The sequence below is a fragment of the Molothrus aeneus genome, chromosome 9 (assembly GCF_037042795.1).
Source record: "Molothrus aeneus isolate 106 chromosome 9, BPBGC_Maene_1.0, whole genome shotgun sequence".
Taxonomy (NCBI): domain Eukaryota; kingdom Metazoa; phylum Chordata; class Aves; order Passeriformes; family Icteridae; genus Molothrus; species Molothrus aeneus.
In genome coordinates this window covers 16,833,898-16,855,718 of record NC_089654.1, presented here as the reverse complement: position 1 = coordinate 16,855,718, position 21,821 = coordinate 16,833,898, and the positions used below count along the sequence as shown (strand labels likewise).

General features: G+C 45.9%; 2 protein-coding genes across 6 annotated transcripts in view; both read left to right on the top strand.

Annotated features, from left to right (window-relative positions):
* EVI5 (ecotropic viral integration site 5) overlaps positions 1-3,972 on the top strand; it is a 70,778-nt gene extending 66,806 nt beyond the window's left edge. For all 5 annotated transcript variants that reach the window (XM_066555312.1, XM_066555311.1, XM_066555314.1 and 2 more), the window contains one exon: positions 2,695-3,972. In XM_066555312.1, the coding sequence (XP_066411409.1) occupies positions 2,695-3,000 (306 nt within the window). In that variant the 3' untranslated portion in view covers positions 3,001-3,972. The remainder of the gene's footprint in view (positions 1-2,694) is intronic.
* Positions 3,973-11,443: 7,471 nt separating this feature from the next.
* On the top strand, positions 11,444-21,237 carry GFI1 (growth factor independent 1 transcriptional repressor). The gene is made up of 6 exons (XM_066555926.1): positions 11,444-11,572; positions 11,803-12,001; positions 16,634-17,049; positions 17,138-17,275; positions 18,863-19,028; positions 21,059-21,237. The coding sequence occupies exons 1-6, from the start codon at positions 11,444-11,446 to the stop codon at positions 21,235-21,237; spliced, it is 1,227 nt and encodes a 408-aa protein (XP_066412023.1).
* Positions 21,238-21,821: the final 584 nt, after the last annotated feature.

The window sequence follows — 21,821 nt, the reverse complement described above, 5'->3', positions numbered from 1 at the left end:
CTTCCTGTTGCAATAAAAATTCCAAATAATCAAGCTCCTTCAGAAATGCTCCTGAACAAATATTAGGTTGAAGGGGCCCTGAACAATTTTCAACTATGAAAGTACACTTGCCGCTGTCAGTGCAGCATAGCATGCTGTTACCTTCCTCACTGCCCAGGGATGGTGTGGGTTTGAGTTAGCCTTCCTTGTGTCAGGATCCCAGTGTCCTCTTCAGCAGCGCTGCTCTCCAGCCTGTTGATTCTTCTAATACAAACAAGGTCTATGCCACAGTGTTCTGGCTGAGGTGGCCATTTCTGAAGCAGACAAATTCTGGAGCTCTGTGACCATTGATAACTGTGTAGTGTGTATTCTCTGCAGTGTGTTATGTTTCTTCACAGCGGTCTGTTTCCCCTTACATGCAAGGAGTGCTTAAGAAAAAAGGCAGCCAGGTGTAAAGCTGCAGATCAAAAGTGTTTCTGGAAAGTCAGAGATTTGGTCTTCTAACAAAAGGATGCACAAAAGATAACACAGTGTTTTCTGAGACTCCCTTTAGGAACTGGCAAAGGCTGTGTCTATTGATGATTATCTTCACCAACAGCATTTTCCACAGACTCCCATTTGGAACAGTTGCTGCCTAAAACTGTGAAACCATGATTTTGTCATGTTACCTAAATAACTTCATCTAAAGGTATCATGTTTAAGTCTTCACAAAAACAGTTGAGGTCATTGGCTTGGCTGAGTGTTCCAAACAACTAACATTGAGTATCAGCTTTATAATTTCAGGTGAACCAATGGCTTAACTGTACAGACCTAAAAGCATATAATTTCTTGCTACTAATATGAAGTTCGTAGTCACTTGTACAGCAGTTCTTTTTTTTCCTGTGGTAAGGGTGGAGAGAAATTGTTGGGTTTCTGTGTTTTATTTTCCTAGTGACTAAAATTGATAGCTGTTTTGGAAAATTCATGGGCTAGCTAATCTGATCATATTGCAGGATATTTTCAGGAATAATATTTCTAAATAACACAAGAATTTCTGTACCAGGCTTTCTACATCTAGATATATAAGCTAGTAAAAATTATCTATTCCAGATATATTTATATTTGATATAAGCTGGTTTTGCTTGCATCATGAGTTATGCTGTACAAGTGTGGAGCTCTGTTTTTCTTGTCTTTGTATAAAGTCCTCATGAAACAACAGCAGGCTATGTGTATGTGAAGAAAATGCAAAAAACTAATGTTAGTATGCACAGTAACCACAAAGGTTTAGATCTACATCATGTTCCCATATTCCTAACAGGGATTTTTTACTATAACAGCAAAAGTTGGAGTTTTTACGTGCTAACATGCAATTTAATGGCTTCTAGCATGATTATGACTCTTGTGATCTTTTTTCAACTCCTTTTTTATTCTCATCTTCTGCACAAGCTCATGGTAAGTACAGAGATGCCTTCTTCCCCAAACGGACAGGTAAAAATCTCCTATTGGTGTCAATACCAAGAACATACAAGCACTTCTTACTTATCAAAGTGAATATTGCCTCAGATTTCTGAAACATCAAACAGATTTTGGTAAAGAAACGCTTCAGCATTTTATTCCTTCAATTCTCCAGGTCTCTTACTGTAAAAAGCCGCTTCCAAATTAGCACTAGGTGCATCTTTTAAGCTTTTAGAGTGACATCAGGAAGGCTCTATAATCCATTTTTAATATTTATCTGCAGCCTCAGGATTTTTTATCTTAATATCGCAGACTGTCAAACTGATCCTGAGGTATCTTCTACTAAAAGCTAACAAAAATTAAATTCTAGATCAAACAAACCAAAACACCACAAAAACAACAAACCTCCAGAATGTCTTCCATGAGTTGCAGTTATTTTTCATCAAATTAATAGGAGACTTGCCAAACTTTAGTGCTTTGGGTCTTAGTTTTGAGTAGTTTGAATGCATGGTTGAAATTGTGTATCACTCTTCAGCACATTGAATTAAAATATTGTCTGTCTGTGGTCAGGTAACAATTTCTGTCTTGTTTGACATTCACTTAAAATTGCAACTACAATCTCTTTATGCTGTACAGAGATGTTTCTCTCATAGTATTTGATGTGAAATCTCATAGGATCTGAATTAGATAATTAAGATACTTAATGTTACAATGTAGACTGAACTAAACATCCTCTTGGGGATTTTTTTCTGTGACTCTGAGTAGCTGGCAATATTTACTTGGGAGCCAACTAGGACTAATAATAGTTACAATCAGACTAAACCTACCCAAACTGGCTTTCCTTCATATCTCAACCCACGCATTCTTCAAACCATGCTCTTCCTATGTTCATTGAACGGGGGGTGCTTTCTCAAGTGAGAAATCAGGCAATATGAGAAAGAATGGAGCTATAAAGTAAAATGTCAAGGCCAAAAGTGCTGTTGAAACAAATAGGCCACTCTAGAAGACAGAAGCCATCCTTGTGGGGATATTAAAGATGCAGTAAAAGCAGAATCTTTCATTACTGATTCTAGGTACCTTGATTATTAAACCTTAGAACTGTAATACTTGAAGTGATCATCAAATGTGCTACTTTCTGGTCTTTCATTTTATCCAGTAAGAGTTCAATGAGGCATTTCTTGATAATACGCTTGTTTGTTTCGTTTGGTTTTTGTTGTTTGAGTTTTTTATTGCTGGACTCTTGTGCTGTGATTAACTGTCAACTTCCACTTTTTCTAACAGATCAAATGTCTAAAAGGCCAGAGAAGCTTCTCAGACCAACCCACTTTTGATGGGATTCACATTGTCAACCATTTCACAGGAGATGATGAATCATTTCATTCTTCTGATGAAGATTTTCTAACTAACTCCATACAGGAGAGTGGGGTGAACTTTCATCTTCCCAGGAGGACTGGTCAGATATCTTTGGATCACACACTCGTAGACAGCAGTGACAGTGATACTGAGGAAAGTGCCCTTCAGACTGGGAATTCAGACAAGATGGTTTCCAAGCAGAGAAGAACAGAATCTTACTCTACTACTGTGTGATTATCACTGTGACTAGCACTGAAGACTTCCATATTTCTTTAAGGCTGAAATTTTGAGGGAACTGAAACCATCCAGCAGTTGGTTTAGGTAACTATTGGATTGGTCTGGCCTGTGATAAATATATACAAGTACTGTCTATCTGCCTTCTCTCTTTGCCAAATCTTGCTACTGACATACCATTGCCATAAAACAGGTTGGGAAGAAGTTGATGGATGACAGTTTTGACAGTATTACTGAATGTTCTTTGGTTTAGAAACTGCAAATATATTATTTCTTTAATGTGTAAGAAGCAGTTTTGCTGTTCACAAACACGGGAATTATTTTCCTCAAAAGAAATTGCTTTTGTGCAATATTTTATGCTCTGAACAAATGTGTATGTTTTACATTGTTATCCTTTTGTGATCAAGATGGACCCTAGTAAACCATCTGATCATGACACACGTATATATATATAATTATCTTATGCTTCTCAATTAGTTTTGGTTTTTTACTAAAGTTATTGGATGCCCACAGAAGGCTTGAAAGGCAAGCCTTTATCTGTACTACTTCATATATGCAAATAATGGTCACTAATGTCATAAAGGTGTTTTTCACCATTTTCACTTAAATCTATGTGCATCTGCTTTTGATGTTGCTAAATAATAAATGGTCTGAATATGTTAATTACAATAATGTTTATTTTGTACATATTTATGTATCTACACCAAGCTGAAAATGTACATTACTCCATTTTATATGAGGAATGTAAATGTTGCGATATTACTGTCTCTGGTATTCTAACAGGAAAATGAATTCTGTATATACACACTAAAAGTGAATTACTAAATAAAGGTAAAACACTAACTTTGCATTAAGTTTCAGCCTAGCTACACTAACAGGCTCATGTCAGAAATGCTTGTTCAAAACACTATTGACTGAAATCTTTTACCTTCATGTATATGTAATGAAAATAAATTTTTCATGATTTAACAAGGTTGCAGCATTTACCGTTTAGTCCCGTCCAAGCTATAGTCCTTGGTTACCACATAGTGACTTGCATAGGCTCTAGCTAGGTTCAAATAAGGTGAAGAATTATTCATGTCTTAGTTTTAATAAATACACAGAGCAGTGGAAATACGTTCAGTCCTCTTAGAGTTTCTATTACAGAGCTATTTAGGAAATAAACAATTGGTGCCACCACCAAATAGTTGTGATTGAGCAAAGCAGTAAGAGCTGAGCTGAGCAATCTGCTTCCAGGCTCCTGAAAACTGAGATCTGGTCAAACAGCCTGAGCTTCTTGAACAGAACAAGATATCCTACTGTTGTCATATGAACATTTATGTGCACTTGCAGACACATTCTAGAGTCAAGAATGTTCTGTTATTGCCATCTTACGTAATTAGGCAATCCTTAAGACTTCTTTTAGTAATGTTTACAACTGTTCTATTAAATAAAAAGTAGTGATGCAGAAGTTTGGTACTGAAAAGCAGTGTGTATGTTAACTGGCTTGCTACCCACAAGAAGCAGTGTAGTTGTTTAAATTTGCAAAAAAAGTGCGGAAGTGTTCTGCTGAATGCACCTGCTGGTCCTATTAGGCATTTCCTTTCCCTTTAGTTTGAATGTGTTTTAAGAAAGAAACAGCATGACTAGGAGATAACAAATGCTCAAAGAATGATAAGGACTGTATGGAAACAGCATATTATGGGCATCTCAACAATATTTATAACTATCTGCCTAGGTGCAATCTAATTTAAATCTTTAAGCATGTAGGTGACAAATTCCAGATTACTGATTTCTGCAGCTCCTAACTTGTTTCAGTATTTCTGCCAAATTTCCCCACATCCTACCAGTGGATATGTACCTCCAAGTACATACATACATATACAATTTCCTCCAGCCTGTGGAAATTGCCACTTCTGACTTGGATTAGCTGAGTGATTCTTATTCCTGTTGAAAATGTCATGTATGCAAAACCCAATCAGGAGCACTTCCGTTCACAAATGAGTAACAGTTGTCTTCTTCCAATGAGCATCTGCTAACTGATGTTTGCACCTGGATCATTGTTGCCCAAGAGGATAGGTGACAAATGTCTTGTTGCCTGTCATCAGTACCAGCTGCAAGCCTCTCTTAAAGGTAATGTTCTGTACTAAGTGGCAGGAGTAAAATTCAGTTGGAGGGCCATAAAAACTCTGTCTGTTTGAATAGTGAAGTGTTATGATTTTGCAGTAACTGCCTTATGGTTCAAGTGATAGTAAATGAGATTAGATGGCAAGGGTTATTTCCTGAACTTTTGTGGTTTTAAATTATACAAATAGAATAAATACTGATACTGAATAATAGCATAAATAAAAATATGCAGAAGTCCTTATCCAACTGACATCTCTTCTAGTGATAAAAATGAATCACTGAACACACTGCCGTTTCAGACTTGGTTATACACTGACTATTCTAGAAAGGCAGCCCAGGATAGGTTCTTCAGAATCATTCTGCTTTTTCTCCAAGTCTTCTGGCCAACAAATGACACTAATCTCTTTGCCTATGTATATTATAATTTGAATATACATCAGAATAATGACAAATCATTAACATAATAGACAATATATATAATAACGTGTCAACAAATAAAACATGCTAATTATGCTACACACCATGACCTTTCTTTCATTACCTTCTAACAAACGTTGCTATTTGCTCAGATTTGCTCTTGCATGCAGGCTGGAAAAGCTCAATATAAATACTAAAAGCATAAGGTGAAAAAGCATGTAAGCTCTTTGAATTGCATAGTACTGCACAAGTGACCAAAACTTCTGGTGCCCCACTATGAAAACTAGAATTCCTATGAGAATATTTTGCATAGTCTATAGTTCTGTAACTATTGATTCAACTGTTTTCTGTTCACTATGGAGGTACATTCTGGGTCCACTCCTTCCCAAAGCTGGAATCCCTCTTTTCATCCTAGCCTTCAACACGACAGCCTACCATCACTTTCTCCAGTTTGTGCTCACAGTGATCATTTTCTAATCTGCTCTGGGAGCAGCAGAAGTTTCTTTGGTTTCCCCAGCAATCAAAAAAATTGCAATCAAAATCACTGATTAATTTCTGACATATTTACAGTATGTGTTTATGCCACAAGGAGGACCACAGAGAAGGTAGTGATAAGATGCTGGGAGAAAAAAAAACAACAAGCAAGGTTTTAAAAAGGTAAAGACACCCTTCCCAACGGAATGCACAGTGCTACAAGTTCTAGCAGCTTTTCATAGTGGAAGTGTTCTGCATAACTGTGATCCCAACTTTTATCACTTTAAAGTGGGTATAAATTCCCCACAGCATCATCCTTTTTGCTGCTTTCTCCCAATCCTGGCTCAGGAAACCACTTCTCCTCCCCTCTGTACCAAGCAGCTAACCTGCCAGATCCTGTCCTTTAAATCCTTCCTCCTGTTGCAAAGTGTCTCATCACTTCTGAACGCAAAGATCTCACCTCCAGCTTGACACCTTTGGTGCTTTATCTGATGTTGTTTTAGCTCTAATGCTGACACCAGGCAGCTACTGTAAACCGTGCAGTGAATTACCCTGAGTAGCTCTTCAATCTTAAACACGATTATTACATAATCCCACCCTACTTTAAACCCCTCATTTTATTTATTTATTTATTCCCCTCTCTTGTCACAATGGTATAACAATCATGTCCCATTGCATTCAAATGCATCTTATGAAGTTTTAATGTTTAACTTTGAATATCACACTCACTTTGAGAGAAGTATTAGAGTAATTTCGTTAAAACCCAGCCTTACATTTCCCATTAATTACATCGCTGTGCCAACTCTGGGCTTGGCGTATGGCTTTTCCACGCTGGACCACAGAACACTTGGCACTGTCACACAGCTCGGCACTGCACAGGCAAGACCATCTCAAAGGTTACTGAGCTGCGGCACAGTTCACACCGTAAGCCAGGAATAAAAGCTGAACCCCTTCACCTCTGCTCGGCGTGCTGGTAGTGCAGATAGCAGCTCCTCTCGGGGTGGGCAGAGCCCTGGGACGATGGCTGTGGGGGGCTGCTGAGGGCTCCCCTCAGGGCTTCTCGCCTCGCCGGCTTCGCGCCTCCGCCCGCGGGCACGTGACGCAGCAGCCCGCGCGCACGAGGCGGCCGCGCCCGGCCCCCGCGGGGCAGAGCGGGCAGAGCGGGCTGGGCGAGCCCTCACGGCCCCCGCTACCGCCGGTCCGGGTCATGACCCGCAGTCCGCCACGTCCCGGGCAAAGCTGCTGCTCGCGCACCTTCCGGTGACAGGGCTAAAGACAAAACTTCGCAGGCAGCCTCGGGTCATCCTCGGCACCGCTCGGTGGGCAGCGCCCGCGCCCCGCTTCCCCCGTCCTCACCGGAGGCGTGAAACAAATCGCCCGTCCAGCCGAGATCCGGGAAGGTAGAGGATGTGCTTCAGCACGAACTAGTTTTGCAAAACACGAAACACAGCCGGTTTCGTACCGTTTCTCCTCTAATCGTTTGAGAAATCTGACATCCCAGGAGCCGGAGGTGCGTTCCCTGTGCCCGTGCAGCACCCACGTTCACACGAGAGATTATATGCTGGATTTAGCATTTGCTTTGTTCACTCGTTTGATTTATTTATTTCTGCTGAAGGGGTTTAACCTGATTAGGAAGCAGTAGGTGAGAAAGGGCCGTCCGCAGGTGGGCTGAGCTCAAGGGGCTCAGCAGGGTGCCTCCCGCAGGACAGCCCCGAGCGGAGCCACTCGGCGCCCGGCAGCCCATCCCGCTTCCTGGAAGGCTGCAAATACCCTCCGAACGGAGATCACCACGCCTTGCAGCCCACAGCAGCACCTGTACACATTTTAAATTTACATATATACAGCCGAATGTGTATTTTCTTGTAACCAGGTCACAATTATTTATGAGCGTTACTAGTAATTTAATGTGTTCTGGTGCTTTCATTACACAGTCAGAGAGATGTGTAGCAAGGTAAACGAAAGGGCATGAATTTATCATCCATTTCAGAAGCAAACGAGAAAGATTGTTTTGCAAAAAGTAACAGTGAGTCAACGGAGACACATACACGAAATTATACTCAGTTGTTCTAATCTCGTTGTTTCTACTGATTCCAGCATTGATTCTTGAAGCTAAAGGCGTGAATGATCTTCGGAGTAATCAACCTAAGGCTGATGGCAGCAAGGCGACCGTGAAAAGTAAAACTGCTGTGCCCAGCGCCAGGAACTTTCCGGCAAAAATGAAGCTATCAGTCGTGTTCTTCAGCTTCCTTTTGTGTCACAGTAAAGCATCACACAGCTGTTGGACAGTTTTACTCGAGGTGGTGGTCACTTGCTTAGCTAGATTTTGGGAAGTCGGGCTAGTCCTATGAACCGTAGGGGCTCACAAGAACCCAGTGGCTAATTTTTCTGTAAATACTTCGGGACTGGTGGAGAAAAATAAGCATCTGGTCTCAAAGCCAGCATACTCCTGAGCGTGAGGGAAGCTGAAGTTTGCTTCTGTCGTTTCTGAACGGGAAATGGTGTTAAACCTCGAATCGCTCACTGCAGTGTCGCACTTTAGTCGACCCTACTGTCACTGAAACGAAGTTGCTGATGGCCTGAGATGTCTAAGACCGAAGCCCAGAACCGCCTCAGAAAGATACCGAAGACCTAAGCCTGACTTCCTGGCTGCATTAGGAATCCGAGGTCAGACCTGGGAAACTGTATTTTGGGGTCGTGTGTGTGCATACAGCAAGGCGACCCCTTTGCTTTTTGCAGAAGGGAGCAGGCTTCCCCGTTGTGCAACGCAGGGGTCCCCACTGGTGCAGGATGCTGCCTGATGCGAATCCCGTTACCGTTCTCGTCGCGGTGCCCCACGGATCCTCCCCGAGTTAGCACCTGAGCACCGGCACGCAGACGAGGAGGAGGGCAATCTCTCCCCACTTTGCCTGGCTCCGCTCCGCTTAGTGTTGGAATCGCTGTCAAGCAACAGTAGCCGGGAGGGGTGGGGGGGACGGGACGGGGGGACGACACCTCTCGCCTACCCCTTCCATATTTAACCATTACCTAAATCCGAAGGGAAATGAGCAAACCTCTAGGTTTGGTTCTTAAGGTATTTTCAGCGCCGTTGGGCGTATTTATCCCAGAAGAGTTTTCCACAACAAGTTATTTCAAGCCTAGGAGAGGTCTCCGCGCCCAGGGCCCGGCCTTAGCCCCGATAACAACGCCATGCACGGCCCGATGGCGGAGGGCGGTGTGTTCCCCCACTGCCGGGCCAAGGGAAGGGGATGCGGCGCGGAGCGGGCAGGGCGAGCGCCGGCTGCCCCAGCCCCTGCCCTCTGCCCGCCCGAATCAATCTGTGTTTTGAATCTGTGACTTGTTCTCGTTGCGGAAGTCGAAGGGGATCCAAGAATAGTTCAGATAGATGTGTGTAATTTCTAGAGCAGAACCCCGAGAGAAACGAGACGCCCGATTCCAGAATGACACTTCGATGTCACTTCAGAGAGCTCTGTGAGGTGGAATACGGTAAGACGTTTTCATTTAAGGAAAACTGAGAGAGAAACAGAGGCGGGGAACACTACTGATTTGTGAGGCTTTGGCGCTTTTTTTTTTTTTTTTTTTTTTTTTTTTTTTTTTTTTTTTTTGCAGAAGCTCCTAACTAACGCTCAGGAAGTGGAATTTGTGGTTTAGGGGGCCGAGCTCTGAAGGAGTTGAGAGAGACAGAAAAGTTAAAAAAAAAAAAAAGCCAACTCAAGCACCATTGCTCCTTAAAGGGAGGCTAAATTTAAAGTCACACAAATTAGCAGGCTGCCGCGCATACCCCGTCCGCAGCCCAGCTTTCTTCGGCCCTCCAAATGGGTAAGCGTTCTCGCTTCTCTCGCCTCGCGTGGGCAGCTGCCGGCGGGCGGGCTGGGGCGGCAGCGACCCCTCTCCTCTCGTCTGGGACCCCGCGCCGCTCCGGCCCTGTCTCAGCCGCGCGGTCCGGCGCCGGCCCCGCGCCCCCGCAGTGACGGCCGCCAGGCGGGCGCGGCCAGCGGGAGCCGGGGCGAGCGGCGGCCAGGTGGGCTGCGGGACTTGCCTTCCCACGGGCCTGGCACCTGCCTGGCCAGCTTCGGCCTTGGGAAGCCGGCGGCGCCTCCGCGGCGTGACTTTTGGAGGGAAACACGCGGCAGGAGAGGCGCCGGAGCCCGGAGCCCCCAACGGCTGCCGCAGCGGTTGCTGTCGGGGCGCGGGTGGGTAACGCGTTATCGGGCCGCTTTGATTTCTCTGCCTCCTCCGTGCGGGCCCGCCGGCTGCTAGCCCCTGCTCAAGGATGAACGCAGGCACAGGTGGGTCCGGGCAGCAACGCTCCCACCCGGGGGGCGGCGCCTCCCCGCCAGCGCTGAGCAGCCCTGCCCCTGCCGGGCGCGGACGGGCCGGAGCTTTGTGGCGCAGCCAGTGCCGCCACCTGCGGGGCAGTTCCTGGGCCCCAGCTGGTGGGCTGGGGCTCTTCCCTCTCTTCCCCGTTTGCAACCCTCCGAAGTCCCCTATCCCCCCAAACGAACGTGGATTAAAGTCAAGTGTAACGGCAGAGGCGGCCCGGTGCTGGATGGGTTCGAATGAACCTCTCCGGCCTTCTCCCGAAGAGTCGGCTCGGGGTAGTTTTGTTTAACCCGGTCCCCCCCGACTCCCGCAGGAGATTTCCCACCTTGTCTCCTTTCCCCGCCCCGGCTTTCGGTGCTCGCAGCTGCAAGGTGGCGCGGCGCCGACAGCTGCGGGCTGGAGGAGAGATTCCGTTTTGTTCGTTTTCGTGTTATCGTGGTTCGCGCGGGATGGGTGAATCAGTCCCTCCGACAGCAGCAGCCTCTCAGGCGCCAGGTTTGGGCTGTCGGGTTTGTAACGACTCCCCCTCCCATCCCGGTAACAACCCCGCGCCGGCCAGCCCGTCCAGGGTGGTGGGACGTGGTAAGCTGTTTCGGATGGCACCGCTTCTGCCGCGGCTGCCGGCGCAGGGGCAAACACGGAGGCGCGGTGTGCCCACTTGGAGGGACGGGATAACACCCGACCGCACCCCCTAGCTCACTCAGCCCCCGCTCGTCCGAAGAACGGTGCCAGCTGCTGTTATTGCCTGCTCCCCGCAATCCGGCAGCGGCTGTCGGAGCGTGTCCGGGGCGGCCCCAAGGCCACGGTGGAAGGAAGGGGGGGTAAAAGGCGTTGGCTGGGGGCGGTTGGAGGCTGAGTTATCTGCACTCCTGGAAGAGGGGGCGAGGCGAGCGGGGCCGGGGGCGGTGGCCGGAGCCACCTGCGCGCTGCCACCTGGCACGCTGCCCCTGGCGAGCGGCCCCTCCTGGCCGGCGCCCCCGGCCCTCACCGGCGGGCGCGGCGCCTTTCCGCAGGTCGCCTCCCCGCCGCCGCCCCGCAGGAGATTCGGGGGTGACGCTCGCCGCCGCTGCCGTGCCCGGCTCTTCGAGAGAGAGTGCGGCCGCGCCGGCCGTGACAGCACCCCACCATGCCGAGGTCCTTCCTAGTGAAGAGCAAGAAAGCGCACAGCTACCACCAGCCTCGCTCCGCTGACGAGGACTACAGCCTGCGGCTGGAGACGGTGCTAGCCCAGATCTGTGCAGGTAGGAATCCCTCTGTCGCATCCTCACTCGGAGACTGCCCACCTGCCCGACATCACCTCGGTGCTCTCGGCACCGGGCGGTCGCTCTGCAGCCCCTGCGGGACGCCTGAGGGGCTGACGCGGGCTTGGAGAGAGTCGGGCATCAAACCTTGGCGCGAGCGGGCCGCGCGGGAGGTGGCTGGCTCCCACCACGGACCCACACTGAGGAGTTCCCTCTTCTCCTTTGCCCTGCAGACCCCTGCAAGATCCCCGAGGACACGGAGCTGTGCCGCACCGCCCTGCCCGATCCGGAGCCTTCCCGCGGGCGCTTTTCCCCAGAATCCCACCTTACCGAGGCTGCCGATGGCACCTCCGAGTCAGCGCCCAGCTGCGAGGGCAGTGTCTGTGACAGAGTGTCCGAGTTCGAGGATTTCTGGAGACCTCCCTCGCCCTCCGTCTCGCCAGGTAGGACTGAGGCGAGCAGCGCTCAGCGAGGGTCCGGCTGCATGTCCGTGCTCGTGCCGTGGGGCACTGGACCATGCATCTCATGGCTATGCGCCACCACCACAAACGAGTATAAGGGACAGATTTGCCTGTCCCTTTTAAAAATTATCATTACTTTTCCCCCAGATTTGCCAGAATCTGTTCCTTCCCCTCGTTTTCGGGTTCCCTCTTTTGGGTTGCTTTTCCAGCCCGTATTGTGCTGCTGAGAGAGCAGCAGGTGACAGGCTACAGCAGGAAAGTTGTCGTGACATGGGGTGTTATTTTTTGATTTGTGATTAATTGTTAGAGGCAAGCCAGGTTATGTTTAAAAGGTCCTAGCATTCTCCTACAGGGTCGTGCCTCCACAGAATTTTTCAGTCTTTTTAGACAGTATAGGCAATTTATATACCTGCAGTAAACAGAGCTGATTTTGTGTTTTGTACAGCCTGCTAGACATTTTCCTAACGCCCTTTCTTTTACTATTTGGTTGGGGGTTTTCTTTTTGTTTTCTGTTTTCGTTTCTTTGTATTTTTGTTTGGTTTGGGTTTTTTAAATGCCTGTTTATTTTTCTTTTCTAAAAACACATTTGTAAAAAACAGAGGGAAAAAAAACCCAATGATGGTCAGATTTAAACACCCCAAATCCAGGAAACTCACACTTATGGCTGCAGTGCCTGTCTCTAGCTCCCTTGTCCTGCCTTTGATGTGGCTGGAGCAGTGGAAGACGCTGTCCCCAGCCTGGCACAAATACTTATCTCATTTAAAAATACAATGGTGTCATTTTAGAACAAAAATATGTATATATATATATATATAACCACTTTTTATTGCCTCGATTAAAAAGAGACAGCTGGAAAAAGGACAATTTTTGTCTTGATGAAGGAAAAATTGTGTCAGCTTTACCGACTGACAGCAGACGCCAGCAAAAAAATACTTAGCCCGGTTCGCCACTCTTTCCCACTTCGTCTTTGCAGTGTTCATGCATATGAATGGCTAATTGTAATGATTTGAATTTGCGCTTTTAAAGCCGCATCTTCTTTCAAGAGTCCTAAGCTCCGTTAAGGGGACAAAATGCTGTCCAGCATCAGCCACAGGACACTTTCAGTCTGTGCAAATGACACACCAGACCAAATGCAGCATTGCTGCGTTACTCTTCTGGTAATATTTCTGCACAGACTGTAGCAATGTGTGTAATTTTTGTTCTAATGAATTTTTCCTGCTCCTCCTTTCCCAAATAACTACGATTTCTGCACAGACCATTTTCACGGGGTGTCAAAAAGATAGATGTAAAATAGAGCAGGTATTTTATCAGGTCTGCTCTGCCTTTTCCTCCTTCCCTCACATTTCTTCCCTCACATTCATCAGCTTTTGGCCAACCATCAGGCTGTCCAGGGAAGATAACTTTACAAAATGAGGACGATGTCCCCAGATCAAGATTCTTCAGGGTGGGATGGGCAATCCTGGGGCTGTCTGATCCCATTCAAAGGAGGTTTGGGAATGTATAGGACTCCAAGCACGTAAGAGCTTTATTAAATGAATCTCAGTGCCTTGAGAGACGTGCCATTATATTAATGATGAAGGCAGTGGTAACAGGATTAGATAGTTGGGCTTCCTCACACAGCTCACCTCCTCTAGCCCCTCTGCCTTCCAGCTGCTTTCTTAGACTCAGTGTGAAGCTGGAATTTGTGTCTAGGTCACTTCTGACACGTGCAGTGGAGAGAGACTGCATTCCTACAATTGTGTTTGGATGGGGCACAATTTTTGTGCTTTGCCAGGCAGAGCAGGTGAGAAATGATGGTTCTCAATCATGCTTGAAGGTGTGCGTGGTGAGTAGTACTACCACTCCTGTATCTCTGGAAGTGAACATAGGTGCAGGTTGCAATTCAATATGCAGTGAAAGCTGTATTTATTTCACTTTGGTTTGAAGTGCTGTGCTGCTGATGTAGGCAGTCATACAACATACAGATATAATAGCTGTTAACTCCACCAGTACAAATCACTTTATTTAATCTCACTTTCTACATATGTCTAATCACACACCTGTGCGTATGCAGAAGGTGCATGGCAGCTCAGTGCAGCAGTAGTAGTAGCTCCTGATGAGCCTGTTGATGCTGCAGAAGGAGAAAGGCTTTTCCTGGGTATAATGGAGTTGTGCAGAAAATGTGGTGTTTTGTGTAAGAGGATGCTCCAATCTTTTTTTGCTGTGCATATCAATCTGTTCCCAACCGTTTAAGGCTGAGTTTGTCTTGCCTTCAAAAACAAGCACTGATTTTGTTTTGTTTTGTTTTTCCCAGAAGTAGTCTCTATAACGGCTGCACAGAATTTCTAGGAAAATGAGGGAGAATATTTCTCTGTGTCTCTGCTCCCCCCTAGATGCTGTGGAGAAGAGGCACATACAGAAATGTCCTGCAGTGTGGGAGAGCAGAGTTTGGAGGTTGCTTTGCCATTGAGCTCAGATAGTTTGAGTATACTGTGAGGAAATACCCTGCATTTGTGCTTGAGAGGGCTCCAAAGCATGTGAGGTGATGGAAGGAACATTGCACGCAAACTGATCTGTGGTGCAATGTTCATTGTATACTGTACTGCCAATTCCAAGGGCTCAAAAATCAGGTCAGCCTTCCCTCTCACTCAATGAGCTGGCTCAGAAATCAAGATTGTAAGTAATACCTTATGGATATTCAGTTCTAGTGTTGAAATATTGAGGGTTTATGTTTTCATGCTTTTCTTACAGTTTGAGCTACAAGTTGACTTTAAAAGGAAAAAATAAACTTATAACAAGAACAAACAAAAGCAGAGCTGAAGGCCTGATGAAATCATGCCATTTCAAGAGCTGGGACTTTAAGATAGGTTTGAATTTTGTGATAAAATCATGTGAGATGGCAACACTGAAACTGGTTGCAAAGACATAAGATAGATGATGTGATGCTGACCACAACTTTGCAGTCAGTGCAGAACAGGAAAAATCATGCTGAACACCATGTCAACTAATTTGATTTCATCACTCTCTTCAAATGTCCCAGCTGGTATTTGTGCAGATATTTCCAACCAAAAGATTGCTAATTTCAATGGAAGAATTTGAGACTGTTAACATCTGAAATTATGTAAAAGATAGGAAAAGTCAAGTCATTCAAAGCTCAATTTTAACCTCATTTCCTACTGCCTGTAGGAATTTCTGTAACCCCTCGGTGACCATTTGCCTATCCAAGTGGATAGCCTAACACATTGTGCCTTCTTTGCCTAGTCCACCCCCATTTATCTTGGTTTGCCAAAGGCTGAAAAAGCTGTGGGACCTGACATGAATAAGTAAGAGATTCATTGTGGGTGGACAAGTTTCTGGTTAAAGGAGGTTACTCTGGAAGCCCAAGTTATAAGGGAAGCCAGTTATCTCCATGAAGACATCAGCATTTCAGTAGTTAATTGATTCATCTCTTCCTTGCCTCACTAAAACTTGTCCAGTGGAGACATTTGACTTTGCCAGTGCTGCTGCCTGTTATGATAAGGAGTGAAAGCAGTGCACCTCAGGCATTAATTAGCATCTCTGGCAGACACTGTTGGGGTCTGGTGCCTCATGTTCCACCCCAGTTGTGCTTTCCTCCATGTGAGGCTCCTTGAGCAGTTGTGCCTTTAGAGACTCCTCTCAAAAGCTGTGCTCCTGCCGTTGTATCAGACTCCGCTCCCCAAGTGTGACTCATGTGCCCACTGAATTGGTCAGATGCCACTGCTGAAGGCAAACCTCTTAGAGCCTGCTGAAGCCATTTAAGTTTGCCCTGGTGGAAATTTGCTTCGATTACGACTGCTAGGAAAATGGGTTTGTGTCTTCAGGTTTTGATGTGGCCCATCCCAATGATTTTACAAAGCACTGTGTTTTGGACTCAATTTCTTTATATGGGGAACCTCAGAGCAATCTGAAACAACTATGATTTTCTTTCAGATGAGAAGTATTTTTTTTTTCTGAAAAAGTGAAGCATAACATGCAAGCACCTCAGAAGTTGTTCATTATTTAAGTTATTCTGCAGTATAGTTATGGTCAGTTGTGGCATGAAGTTGAGAGACTAGATTTGGGCATTAAATTGTGCAACAAGTTTTTTTCATTTTGTTGACCAGGTAAATTTCAGCACATTTGCTCTTCCTGGCACCTCTGTAATGTTATATTCGCACAGACACACACACACATATATATACACACGTGTGTGTGTGTGATCTCCATCAGAGCTTAAACATGTAGACTGTCAGCTTTGATGTCCATCTTAGAATACAGTACATACATGTTTCAAAGAAGCTGCAGATAAAACTGTAGGAAGTTGCAGACTGAGTTGTTTGGAGTCTCACTAGTCAGATCAGTGTGTACACACGAGGTATCCAGAGATGGAGGTAGACAAAATTGATGTTGGCTTTAAATAATTTGGCTGGAGTAATAATTGGGTAAGGAATTAGTACTGGACACTCAGATTGTAATATGCAATATAAAATGTCCTCCCATTGAGATGAAAGGGCAGCCTCAAAGTGCAGTACAGGGGTCAGGCTCTGGACATAAGCCTGGGTGCTGAGACTGTTCTGCCTCATTATAGTGTGGATTGTGAAGCACACCAATTCCCATGCCCTTGTGTTTCCACAGCCTCAGAGAGATCTGTGTGTCCGTCCCTAGATGAAGCACCTCCTTTCTCGGTCCCCTTCAAACCCTACATGTGGAACAGCCTGGGTGGCTCCGAGCTCAGGCACCTTGTGCAAAGCTACAGGCCCTGCCCGACGCTGGAGCGGACCTCAGCCCTGGGGCTCTTCTGCGACCGAGGCTCGGAGCCCGCCCTCTACGGTACCGAGTGCAGCTCTTCCCTGGGACTGTATGGTGACTTCAGCTCCCCGGGCCCGGGGCTGTTTGAGCGGCCGCCAGCAGCAGCTCCTGGACTCTATGCCGAAACGCAGCCTGGACTGCAGCAGGAGAAGGGGCCAGGTGGCATCAAAGTGGAGTCTGACCTTCTGTGCCGCCCACTGCTCATCAGCGCTGGCTCTTACAAGTGTGTCAAGTGCAGCAAGGTAGGGATCCCTTTCTCCCACACTGGATATGACTCCCCCCAGCCCTTTCTCCCTGGCAACCTTGACGCTGTGTACTCTATTTCCTCAGGTCTTCTCCACACCGCATGGCCTTGAGGTACACGTGCGCCGCTCACACAGTGGCACGAGGCCCTTTGCCTGTGACATGTGTGGCAAGACCTTCGGCCATGCAGTCAGCCTGGAGCAGCACAAGGCCGTGCACTCGCAGGTGAGAGCAGGCAGGCTGCCAGGATGGACGGCTGGGGGCCAGGGCCAGCTGCTCTATTCTGCTGGCTGGGGAAGCCACAAAGGCAAATACAGGGCAAGGAGGCAGGGACCTATACTGAGGAGGGGAAGAGAACGTGGGAGAGCTGCAGTGGGCAGTTGTAGGTGAAGAATATGGTGACAATCAGAGGAAAGGGTGGCTGGTTAGTGTGCAGAGGAGCTATCAGATAATTAAAGAACACAGGCTTTGTTTCTATTCTTCAGACCTTGCATGCATAGTCTGTATTAAGCAATGTGCACTTGTGGCACTCAAGAAGTAACAGAAAATAATAAATGTTCACTCTCAGAGATGGAAGTTGTAATGCAGACGTTGGCTATTTTTTTAACAGCTAAAGCAACTCAGTGTGATTTCTTCTGATGCAGCACTCCTCATTCTTTCTCCTCCCTCCCACAAAGAAGTGAGTCTTCCCTTGTTTGTAGTAATTTTTGTCAGTGCAGGGAACATCTAAACGACCATTCAGGTATAGGGCACTGACTTCACCCGTCTCAACACACTGAGTCACACACCAAAAGAATATAGTGGTTAATTTTGGTAGGAGGACTTGTAACATTTTCCACCTGCTGATACCATGCCATATTTCTCCTTCCCCACCCACCTGACCCAGCAAATCTTCCTTCTTCAGATTGACTTTTGGAGGATAGAGTTACAGTAATGTTTTTTTGCTCTTTATAATTTTGTGAGTGTGCAACCAGCAGAGCACACAATGAAGGGAGATATCTCATTATCCATGAAACAATGGTGAAAAGAGCAGCACTGCATAATGTGTCCATGAAGGGGACAGCATTTTAGGGAGAATGCATAAAAGCCAAATAAAGAAGGTGATTCTGTGAAAGCATTGAAGAAAGCAAAGAAGGAAGAGGAAGGTGCAATGGAAGTTGAGGGATGTAAAGAAGAGATGAAATGTGGTATAAGAAACTAATGGAGAGGAGTGTGTGAGGGAGAGGTGAAAGACAATAAGATCTTAATATATTTGTTTTTATATGTTAAAGTAGTAAGCTGAAAAGCTGTTTGTCCCAGGTGCTCTACATACCTTCCACTTGAATTTTAATGTAACTAAAAAAAGCAGTTAGTTGTTACCATGCCAGATCTCAGTCTACCAGAGGGATTTCCCAAGAGACCCAAACAGCCCCTGGCACCCACTTTCCTGTGTACAGTGGAGAGGTGGCCTCTGAACAGTGCTGCAGCTGTTGGGCTTCCCAGTAGAGTGATTGTGTCTCAGGCCTCTGATAAAGTGTGTTGGCAGACTCTGCCTAGTCCATTGGGGTTGCTCCCACCTGGCCATTCCTGCCAGCAGGAAGAGCTGTTCAATTACATTTTAGTAGTGCACAGCACTAGGAGAAGATGTATTATCGTTTTTATCATGTGGTGCTGCTATCAAGCCAGTGTTATCTGTGTAGGCCAGTCCAGCTCTCTGGAGAAGTGTAAGTTCTTGCTAATGCAGAAGGGGCGACACTCATGTGCTGCTGGGCAGTTTGTTGCTGATGAGATCGTTGGTGTGATGTGTGTGTGTCTGGGCTCATCTCTCTGCAGGAACGCAGCTTTGATTGTAAGATTTGTGGCAAGAGTTTTAAGAGATCTTCTACTCTCTCCACCCACCTGCTCATCCACTCAGACACCCGACCCTATCCGTGCCAGTACTGTGGGAAGCGGTTCCACCAGAAATCTGATATGAAGAAACACACCTTCATTCACACAGGTCAGCCCTGCAACTGCTAGTGTCAGCCCCAGCACAAGGGCAGGTCTCAGAGGTTTCTCTGCAGCAGCCCATTCCTCCTCAGCTGGGACAGCATGCACACCTCCCTATGCCTCTCACTGTCCTGCTGCTGTTCATGTTATCTGAGCTGTACTTGGGCAAAGCAGGGTGATCTGGAGGAAGTTTAACGGACAGCAGCTGCAAAATAACCTACAAAAATCCTCGCAATCCAATCAGTGTTCCCTTAATAGGATCCACCAATGTTTATTCACAGGGCTTTTGTGTAAGATGATTTGTAGAGTATTATATTCGTGTGGCCTTGATTTACAGCTGAGGTCCCGGGAAAATGACAGGTGAATTTGATTACAGCATTGCTTTTTGCAGGATCTACCAATTTACAATAGGAACAACAGGAGTCTCCTCCTCTAGATCAAACACTAAACTAGAGGGCCTAGGTCTTAGTCTAAATATTTGTTCAGAGATTGTCTGCACTTCCACCTGGACTTTCTGAGAAATGGCTACAGTTTGATACCGAATAGAAGGAGAGGTGCAGAGTTCTCAAGTTTCACTGTTACTAATAAACATGGAAACTAATATAAAGTGCAGGTGAATCACCAAAGGAAATTGTTTCAAAAGTATCATTCAGTGAGAAGTCAGGTTTATCAGAAATCATTAAAAGAATATCTTGCTTTTCAGACCTGCACGGTTCACTTGAAGTAGAGGAAAATGAATGTGTAAGATATGGAAGAACCTGTAGACATGAAATATCAGTTGTATTGGACAAATGTATGGTTCAGATGATCAAAATCCTTTTTCCTGATAGTGGCCACTAGCAGATATAAAGGGTGAAGCCTAAAAAGGGCAAATATGTAGAGAAATGGCACTATATGTAGCACTGCTTGGCTGTGACTTTTCTAGGTGACAAACTGTGAATAATAAATGTTACTTATAAAGATTTTTCACTGAATCTTGCTGGATGAAAATGAACTATTTATGAAATAATAGAAGAAGTATCTCCTTAGTAACTTTTTCAAATTATGCTTGATTAAGTAGAATTTCAGACAAATTCTAAGTCAGATTATTTTCTTGTAAGATCAGAAACTGTGCCTGGGCTTTTAAATTGCTAATATAAAAGCAGGTCTTTAACTGAATGAGGGATTCCTTTCATATGCACCATATACTTGTGAAATGGGCCTTAAGCACACTTTGCACTATTTTTTTTTGATTCTAAGAATCTGATCTTCAAACACCCAAAGAGTATGCTGTTCCCAGCTGAAGCCAGTGGGCTCTGCAGGTGCAAAGCCACTCTGAAAATCCGGCTTGTTATTGTGGTTGGGTTCCCTTTTATTTGTTATTTGATAATAAACAGTAGGAAAATATAATTGGATCCTGCTCCCATGGAGTTTTGTCACTGACTCCTGTGTAGAAGTTCCAGAGGCTGTATTTATTCCCATTTACATTATCTGCTTGCAGGAGAACTTCAGGGCTCTGACTGCTAGCATTGCAGTGTGGGGAACAGAGAGAACCCTGGATGAACCCTGCCCTTCAGGGTTCACTTAATGGCCCTCATACCTCCCTTGGGGACAGACCCCAGATCACTGGGTTTGTTTTAACAACTTCTATCTACCTATTTCACCTGCCTTTATGCTGATGGTATAGTAATCAATGTCAAGCATTCATCACTTTTCTTAGGAGTTCCTCATATCCCTAGGACACAAAGCCAGTTTAAACTTCACAGAGCCCATGCAGACAAATACACTCACAAGTTGTGGTGTCCTGAGAGCACTCTGTGCTTCAGGCTACTCTCAGAACTATGCTGAGCTGATGGAGGTGCACCCAAGTCCAGGCCTGCTCAGCTAATGCTCTGTCTTGGGCTCCCAACTCCATGTCTTTTTGTAAAAATGACTTAGGTAATCACACAAAAATCTCTTTGATAAGCTTTAAGTACCAGTGTATATATTTGCTGTGGCCTCACATAATCAGCATCTTGCCTTCTTCACAGCCTCTCTCTCTCTCCCACCTTCTGCTTACAGGTGAGAAGCCTCATAAGTGCCAGGTGTGTGGAAAAGCCTTTAGTCAAAGCTCCAACCTCATCACCCACAGTCGGAAGCACACAGGCTTCAAGCCCTTTGGCTGCGATCTGTGTGGCAAAGGCTTCCAACGAAAGGTGGATTTACGGAGACACCGGGAGACACAGCACGGCCTGAAATGAGTCCCAACTGCAGTACGGAAAGCGCTACAACACTATGAGAACAGACTCCCTTGGCTTCCCTGCTGGACCCTGTCTTGAACATGGACCCTGGCATTACCTTTCTGAACAGGAGCTCAAAGAGGAAAGAAGAGGACAGAGCCATGTGTTGACAGCTCAGCCTGAATGACTGTGAAGGGGGAAAGTAAAGGCTGGGGTTTCTCTCTTTCTCTTTCCCTCGTTGTTTCTGAAATAACACTGAAATACAAGCCTTTTAGATATAAAGCCTAATACTCCAAAGATGGATAAGCTATCAAATATCTGCAAGCTGGAAAATATTTCTCCCATGGCCATGATGAACCCCTTCAAGTTTTCAGTAGCTTGAATCAGCTGGCAGGAAAGCATAGGTATAACAGTGTTTACATGGGGTAATGACAGAGAGGCATCAGCACCTGCCCCGGTTGAGTTCAGTGCTGAATGGGTTCACTCTTGGATGACTTCCTGTCAGGAAAACCTGGAGGATCAGGACTGTGCAGGACTGACATCTTGCTGGTTTTTAACCAAAGGTACCAGCTGGGGTCTGATCCTGCTCTCACTTATTCTGGTGC